Here is a 9,349-nt window from a genome sequence, read left to right as displayed (position 1 = left end):
ACCTCAAATCACCTACATTTAACTTATTAAACATATTACTGTCAGTCCAATTTGGTCCTTGATGACACTGCACTTCTATGGACGCCAACAAAACATATTACAAAAGTAGGTGTGTGTGTATGTGTGTATGTGTGTATGTGTGTGCGTGCGTGTGTGCGTATACAGTATGTGTTGGGTGTGTGTTGGGTGCGTGTGGGGTGTAATAAAAAGTTGACAAAAAAACAAATTTCAATACTTGATTTGCTTTATACCAAGCTCTTTAAATGTCTCCCTTTGGACGTTGAGTTTTTCTTCCGGAAATTGTTCGGGCTGACTGCAAGTACAGGTTTCCCTCACGTTTAGCATGAAACATCTGGACATGTGTAAATATGACGGCTGCATTACAGAAATCCAAACTCTCACCATGGGCAGAATTAGGGCGTTCTGTACCAGACATACTTCTACAACTCAAGTGTTGCATGCATCACTGGAAATCGCATTATAAACACAAAACACGGCACGGGCGCAAAAATAAGTTTCTACATTTCTCACATTGTTGTAATGACAAATGGTTTGGAGCCAAACACATTGAACATTAAAAAAAAAAAAATCAGATACGTAAAATAAATTTTCCGTTTGGGAACAAATTTAACAGAACACAATTAAGGTACATACTGGGAAGTTTGAAAAAACGTATTTTCTTCTTCAATTCAAATAGTGCCCGGGAAAGGCTTTCTAGCGAGTGTTACAATTCACATGGAAATGTAGAAGAAATCTAGACAGGTCTTTTAATTCAGACACGTTTTTAATATATACAAAAAACATACTTTCAGTTCAAAAGGTGACAAATATGCAATGCTGCTTTAAGCTTCAATGTAAAACAAGCAAAGCACACAGCATTTAAATATCTGGTTTATACAGAAGTACAGTTATCTACCCTTTTACTGTTGGGAGTCTGCAACCCAATTCAGTGCAACAATTAAGGGGTTAATGTGAAGTGATTTGAAGTAATTTCAGCTGTAAATAAACGAAATGGAAACACATTTGGACCGAAGGTTAAAAATAATATATGTATATGACCAAACCAAAATCTAAAATATATTACAGGTAGCAATGAAAACCACTAGGAAATAAATGGATGCAATAGAAACTTTTTAAAAAAAAAATATATATATATTTCACAAAGCCAGAAGAAGTTTTATTTCGGGTTAGCACAAAAAGAAAACGATTTATATTCTCTAACAAAAATATGCACTTGACACATATATTGGTATAGGTTTATAACTGCTTTTTATAATTATCATCTAGTACAGCAAAGACAGCGAATGCAAAGTGGGTATAGTCCTTCCAAAATCTCTTTAAAATCATTCACTACAATTTACAGTTCTTGTTGATTTATCAAATATCTTTCAAGTCCAACTCGTGAAGACGAAGAGACATCTATTATACAAGTGCTGTTTTTCGATACAGCAAGAAAGCAGCAACAAGCTATACGTCTTTACACCAATATCCCACGGCTGAACTTTCCTCGGAGACACTTTGGTGCCCAAACGGCCAGAAAGACCTCAGTCCGAGACCTAGGATTCCTCATCACTGGCACCAAGTCTGCAGCCAATGAGCAGCACAAGTGCACTACCAGACTACGTGTACTTCCAGTAGACGCCGGCAGGATTGAAGGCAGGTTATCTTGTTACCGAAGGTCTCAATGAGCTCTGTGCTTTCGTTTCTTGTGCTTTTTATCTTTCTTCTTGCTCTCGCACTTGGTACAAAACCACTGCTCTTCATCTGGCGGGGCAGCAGTTAACCCGACGCAGGGCCTGCAAAATTTAACACAATACGCAAGTTATTTTTTTTAAATGTGCTATTTTATTATCAATATTAGAGAGAGAAAAATACAATTCTCCCTACGTATAAAGACTTCAGGATTCAAATAAAATGTGTAAATGTGTCGAGTTCGGTATAACAATATTCTTCAGGGCTCTGAATAGGACACATGGTTTGCAATATGGTCTTTCCATTAACACATTATATGGTCACTATTTCACCACCACTATGTACAATGGCACATCACACAGATTTCCTGGCTTGGTCACTTCTGGTCCTTGCATGGATAGACTTTTGAGCACTAGTGACATTAAAGAGCAAAGGGTAGGTCTAATTAGACTAGAAGATCTGATGGAAATGGGAGAAATTAGATGTTTTAAATATTTTTAGGACCAGTTTGATTTTAAAGGGGAAAGATGGCAATATATGCAAATCTTTCACGACATGAACATAAAAATAAATTTAAAAAAAACACGTTGAGGTTGAATTCTTTTGAAACGTGCTGGTATCGTTGGGTGCAGGGGGGCACAATTTATTGTATCTACAGAATATTGGAAATCAAAGCTGAATCTAAGTCAGGATTTGTATTAGCTTGGGAAAAGGAGTTGGGTAAGGAATATTCTGCACTCTATTGGACACAAATGTGGAGTAATGTCAACGAATGTCCTCGATGTCAACGAATATCTTAGAAAACGCATATAAGATAATGTATAGGTGGTATTATACACCACAAAAACGGAACGAATGCTATCCAGGAACGTCAAATAAGTGCTGAGAGGGTGTGGGGAGGTGGGAACAATACTTCATGTCTGGTGGAAGTGTAAAAAAATAGAGTGTTTTTGGGATGTGATAGTGGAGCAGATTTTCAACATTACCAAGATTAGAATCCTAAAAGATCCGAGTATTTTATTGCTAAACAGGGAAGGGGTCAAGGGGCACAGCATTAGGAAATCTCCATTAATATATATGCTGACTGCAGTAAAATGTACTATCGCTGCCAACTGGAAAAAGCTGGACGCATCCACCATGGGACAATGGGCGTCGAGAATATGGGAGGTTATAACTCTCATATATAACCACTGATACAAGGTTAAAATTTGAGCTTCTGTGGCGGCCATGGTCAGAGTTCACTGGTAATAGAATTTTATGAAAAGATTCGAGAGAGGAATCACCTGCCAAAATGGGAATAATTGTATTGTATGTCTTTATTTATATAGTGCCATTAATGTACATAGAGCTTAATAGGGATAATTGGGATTATTAGACATGGGATTGACTTGTTTTTAGATTTTATTTTAATACAATTTTTTTGTTTCATGATGGTTTGTATTTATCATTTAAAGTGTCAGTGTGTGATAAGTATATTCTAAGATGTTTTGTTGCGTATGTCGTATTGTACTGTAATGTACTTTTTGTAGTGTAATATACTGTGTGTCCCAGGCTCGGGACGGAAACGTTGGTGCTATACTTAAAACACGCTGATATACAGGGAGCAATATATGTTAAGGGCTATTTTATAGCCTTCTTTAATAACTGAATAATATAATAGGAAAAGAACATTCAAGGCGAGTTCTAGAAAGATTGTCATTATCATCATGATTAGAACTATTAAATGCCTTTTGTCTTACTCTTTACTGGTTCTTTTTCGATGCTTTACCCCCCAATATTAATGCTCTTTTATAGACAGGGTGCTACTGGGAACACATTTTGATCGCAGGTCAATGTCTACACAAACATGGGCTCCCTGTCAGTCAGTATTACTTAGTTTATGCACAGTGCAGATAAACAAAGCCGCTTAGGCTTTCTTCCGTTATTACAACATTAACAGGCACTGCCCAACTTTGTGATGCATCTATGTACGGTGAGCGTGACCCAGAAACCTCTAACCACTTCAGAAATGAATAAATAAATCACTGCTCATGGGAAGAAGCTATCTTTATACAGTATTTGTTCTATAGGCTACACTTGTTCTGTGGAGAGGCTGCTTTGTGCTTTTGCATTGTTATACAGGGCAGCGCATCCAGTAATAAAGCGATGGTTGGTTCTTTATCACAACCCATATATATTGTTTTTAATGTTGGTTATCAGAAAAACAATCCTACTTTAACATCCTTACTGCATGATGATTTAATCATCAAATTGATTCTTCAGTAGCTCGGCACAAAGGCATAGAAAGAAATGGAGACCGACGTTGTTACCTTAAAGTGCAATATCTGAAAGAGGAGAATATCTTACCAGTGGTACCAGTCGTCGCATACATCACAGCCAATCATTGGGCTGCCATCGTCAGCCTTGTTACATCCCGGACAGATCCAGATCTGGTTGCCCCACTCATCGCGGATCTGTAAACCATGGGAAGAGTGCAGTTAAATAGCTCTGTTTAAACAAAAAGGCTCGTATTTTTACAAAGTAATGCTTTTGAAGACTTAAGCCCAGATTCATTTAACTAAATAAAAAAATCATTTAAAATCTACATTTTAAAAGGTACCCATTGAGCTCTGCTGTAGAACTTGCAGACTGACTTAGACGGAGGGAATGGTATGCCTCAATGACATCACTGATGAGATCACCGGTGACACGTTTCATGAACCTGAACTCCATCCATGAGGATTTTCTTCTTTTGTATACAAGGCAAACCATTTAGGGGGGGGGGGGGGGTAACATTTCTGAAATGGCTGCTTTTTACTTAGATTACATTTTTTAACAGACATCATGTACGTCACAGCTTCTCCGAGGAATGCTGTTGGTCTACTTTCAAAACTTAACGTTTATGATTCTCACATGGCAAATAATCTTGGTAAATGTGCTAAGCAGTCAAGTATTTTGGGAGGTTGGGGCAGTGGGTATAAGAGCCCAAGTAGTTGCCCCTTCCTCCCCCTAATTTATGTAAAATGTAGAATTGAAATAATTTCATAGCACTAGATCTGCAAGCAACGCACTGCAGATCTCTACAGAACAAAGATGGCTATAGAAAATGGTGGTATTCTGGAAATAAGTTTGTACTGTACAAGAGGAGACTGTGTGCTGCCGTCAAACTGCAGAAATATATATATATATATATATATATATATATATATATATATATATATATATATATATACATATACATGTAGAGGTATCAGTACCGTGTTAGCCAAGCTTCAATAATCAAAAAATAAATAGATGATACCGTTCTGTGGCTAACGAAATGCTTTTATTTGTGCGAGCTTTCGAGATACACTGATCTCTTCTTCCGGCGATGTTACTTGCTTCATTCATTGTAACATCGCCGGAAGAAGAGATCAGTGTATCTCGAAAGCTCGCACAAATAAAAGCATTTCGTTAGCCACAGAACGGTATCATCTATTTATTTTTTGATTATATATATATATATATATATATATATATATATATATATATATATATATATTTCTGCAGTTTGACTGCTATATACTGTATATATCCGAATGGGCACATCACAGAACCGTGCAATGTATTTTGCAATATGGGAAACTGTTCCTTACTTTGCATTTTTACTTATTAGCCAAACAGTTTTATTCAACTTGCTGATAAGATCAAGGGTATAAAAAGTTGTTACTGAGTAACTTTCCATTTACTTTATGTCATTTCTGTCACATTGCATTAAAGGACAAGTGAAACTAAACTGGAAAGGCAGTCATTTTCAGACCAGCAAAAGCATTCAATCGCAAAAAGTTCATGAACCACTGCTGTAGTTGTCAAAAAAAACTTCTAAGAGACTTAAAAGTAGCTTTTGTGACTGAGCTTAATTGACCAGTGAGTCCAGAGTAAAAAGAAAGGTATTCTCCTAAATGTTATAAGATTATAGACATAAATACATTTAGTTATATCCCAAATTGCAGAAAATAGAACACAAGAGTGAAGTCTGAATTCTCCGTCAATAGAGTCTCAAGGGGAAAAAAATATTCTTGACGAGTTTTGATATAAACGCGATTTGTAATCTCTATTACACACACATTTAAAATATTACGTGTTGTAAAACCCTATTAGGTTCAACAAACCCCAAATATGTCTTAGATCTGGCTAGGGCAATTAAATCAAAGGTTACAATAAGACGGCTAGCTGCGTCAACTGGCCCAGTCCCGACACTTTCTATATTTCTATTTATTTTCTATTGTAAGCTTGGTGTGTGCAAGAAATGCATGTAACAAAATAAATACAGTCTAATACTGAAAGCAGCAACAGGAAGTTCATTGGTAAATTACCATACCTGTATTTGTTTATATCACTAACTTAATTGTATTATTTGCGCATATAATGGTTCTCTGGATTGTATATCCCTTAGGTTTCCGTAATGGCTAGTTAGCAAAAAAAAAAAAAAAGGGTACATTTATCTTAGTGGCAGCTCTCTGCGGGGTCTCCTCTTGAAGATTGCTGTTAATACTTTGGGCAGTAACCCATCTCCTATATCCTTCTAATCTACATAGGCAGTAGTAAGTACTTACCATGTGTTCTTTAAGTTCTAGTCTAGTGTTCATGGTGACAAGTTATAAACTTAATATTCAACCTCCAAACGTCTGCATCGTGAGTGAAATCAGGCATTTTTCATCCAAATAATATCATTTGTTTTACATTTTGTTTCTTGTACTAAACGGTTATGCCTTTTCATAGTCAACTACAATTATGTGAAATTCAAAGCCGAGGGCATTTTGCCACTGACCAAGGTTCAAATCCCTGTTCTACCCACTATTGCTGTGTCATTGATACTCTATTCTGCCACTTTACAAAGGGCCACAAAATTATGAGAATTACCCATATGTTTCTGATATGAGATGGAGTCTCTGCTGGTGTCATCTCAAAAAGAGGACGAGAGAACACACACGTCTAAAAATTGGTCCAATACAAGGAACAACAACATGTGATATTCTTGGCTGTAGCAAACCAATTAAATCTACTCAATGTATTCAAATCAGGTTAGATAAGTAACCAAGATAAAACACCGCAGTTACTCACCACATAGGTACTGACCGTCTCTGTAACAACACTTCTGACAGGTCCTTTGGAGTTGCCGGCATTTGGACCAGTGGGAGGATGAGCTGGATTTGGAGATGGGGATGCAGCCGCGGGACCTTGGGGAGCCGACACAGGAGGGGGAATCACAAGAACTGGTGCCGAAGATGGAGGTGGTGTGGGAGGTGGCGATTTGGGACGAGGAATCGGAGGAGCAGGTTTGGCTTCTGGTGTAGACACAACTTTGCTGATGACGCTAAATAAAAATAAAAAAAGGTGAAATCATAAGAAACCGTAAGCACGCAGTTGACTTCTCAACACATTAGCTATCCCAAGTACCACCAGACTGGGCTCTTCAATTCTACAAGTAGATCAGGGTAAGGGCAATAAACTAATGTCTTCATGTTGTGAAGAATGACGAGGAACACAGTTTGTATGCTCAACATATAAAATCATGCTGTAAATATCTTTACATTGAGCCAAAACATTGGTGTGCCCAAATCGGCACATAAGCAGCGGGAACACCATTTCATTCCAAGATGCACAGAGACCAAAGACCAACAACCACCAAAACAAGCCGCACGTTTAATGAGTAAACGGTCTAGATCACCGTATCCAACCTATGGGACCTTGAGTACTTACAAGGAGGGCTCAGAGGGGCAATAATCTACGAGACAGAAAGTAACAGAGCGGGACAGATAGAAAGAATGGCAGGTCTCCTACATCAATAACTCAATAAAATATTAATTATGTGGGATTTTTACGGAACCTCAATCTTGTGCATTCAATACATAAAAGGGGATCCCAAGCGCAAAATAAAAGCTTTTCGCAGAGCCCAGTTTAAAAAGATTGGGAATCACTGATCTAGATGACAGATGCCTCTTACGTAATCTGACAAGTATCATAATTAAAATATATTTTGTAACCTGCCGCTGTCATCTTTAATTCTTATTCCCCTTCTTTGGTTGGTCTTCTGACGGGGCAGAAGACCCACATTCAGCCCTTATTTCTGGGTATGTTATTGGTGGGATGGAGGAAACCATACAACCCATGGTCCTCTTCAGACTCCCTGTTGTAATATTAAATACAAAAAACCTTTCAATCATTTTAAAAATGATGTTAATTGGTTACATTTCTTTAGCGTAAAATTAATAGCATTGGAATTTTTTTTCCATCTAATATATAAATTTAACCCAATAAAAATACCACTGCTGTTATTTCCTGTGACCTCCTTTAACCGCTTCAGTTCTGGAGAACCCTTAAATCATTTTGCTTACTAGTGATTGCGCTTGCAGTAAATCAGGGGTGCTCAACTCCAGTCCTCGGGAGGGCTGAAATTGAGCATTCCTGATACATATTCTATTTGTGATCACTGCAGGTCTAACAGTATGATTGTCTATGGACCATGAAGTCTCCATGACAATGCCAGCGAAGAGGGATCAGAAACAGAGTTCATTATTCACAACTTGGAAATGGAGGTGTGACTAATTCAGCGCAGGGGGCACATTTCGATATTGCGCATCATTATTTGTTTGGGCGACACTGCAAGCTGAACAAAAGAATGAACGAGGAGGCATTTAAAAGCTCCACATCGCTTCATTTTTATGAGCCTTTAAAGATGAGAGAATGTTATGGCTGGAACAGACCTATGCTGGTGCTATTTCTATGGAATTTGTGCCATGCGAAACAAACTTGTTTGTTCTAGTTATCTAGTACGAAACCTAAAGCAGCACACTAATAGGAAGGTACATTTAAGCTGCAATGTAGTAGTACCAGTGTCTTCAGTTTTTAGCTCAAGTTTAATAATTTAAAGTATTTAAGGCAAGTTTAAGGCAACTATAACAGTGCAAGGTATGCAGCCTAAAACTCATCAGGAAAGGTGAGACAATAGAGACTTCCAAATATTTCAACATGAAGGGAAGTATTTTTCAGAGTCATAATAATGCTGGAACAAGACGACATGCACATACAATGGATGAATTTAAACTCTCCAATGTGGAAAACTCGTTCACTAACAGGGTAGTGGATGCATGACACTGCATCCTACATGAAGAAGTAGGGTCAAATAACCACCCACTGAAAGCTGACTGGGGCTGACCGTGGTACCCTTAATACCAGAGCAAAATTTTTATGAAAAGCCAAACAAATTCTTCAAAAAGTACATGTCTCCTCTGGGACTGAGGCACAAAGTACATCTCTACTCACGTTAATAATGCAATTCTCCATTTAATGTGACAGCCAAGAGCAAAGGAGGAACAACGTTTCAGCTCCCATATGGACCTTTCATCAGGCGAATGAGAAGCCGCCATCTTCCTTCGCAAGGTGAAGACCACTTCACAGCATATTTAATATAGTGGTTTCAGATCCTATTTGGTCTCCTACACCCTACTGTGGAGCCGTCTTCCCATTGGGAAGATGTCAGCTCCATTAGTATGAATGTAGGGACGGTGTACACCTATCGCAGGTACAAGACGGCTTCACAACATGTTGAACATGACCAAGACTTCACAGGAGGCAGAGTAATAAGGCCAAACCGCACGGCTGTGTTAAACTTGCAACTTCATTCATTGCTGCATCA

The 9,349-nt window shown here is 38.0% G+C and overlaps 1 protein-coding gene across 4 annotated transcripts in view; it reads right to left on the bottom strand.

The window, feature by feature from the left end:
- Positions 1 to 765: 765 nt before the first annotated feature.
- Positions 766 to 9,349, bottom strand: part of TAF3 (TATA-box binding protein associated factor 3) — a 111,019-nt gene continuing 102,435 nt past the window's right edge. For 3 of the 4 annotated variants that reach the window (XM_075599424.1, XM_075599421.1, XM_075599423.1), the window contains exons 5-7: positions 6,775 to 7,027; positions 4,039 to 4,145; positions 766 to 1,796 (exon numbers count right to left, since the gene is read on the bottom strand). In XM_075599424.1, the coding sequence (XP_075455539.1) occupies positions 1,682 to 1,796; positions 4,039 to 4,145; positions 6,775 to 7,027 (475 nt within the window). In that variant the 3' untranslated portion in view covers positions 766 to 1,681. The remainder of the gene's footprint in view (positions 1,797 to 4,038; positions 4,146 to 6,774; positions 7,028 to 9,349) is intronic. The other variant, XM_075599422.1, reaches the window with a different exon arrangement.

The sequence above is a fragment of the Ascaphus truei genome, chromosome 5 (assembly GCF_040206685.1).
Source record: "Ascaphus truei isolate aAscTru1 chromosome 5, aAscTru1.hap1, whole genome shotgun sequence".
Classification (NCBI taxonomy): domain Eukaryota; kingdom Metazoa; phylum Chordata; class Amphibia; order Anura; family Ascaphidae; genus Ascaphus; species Ascaphus truei.
The sequence above is the reverse complement of the archived record's forward strand: the minus strand, read 5'-3'. Positions and strand labels throughout refer to the sequence as shown.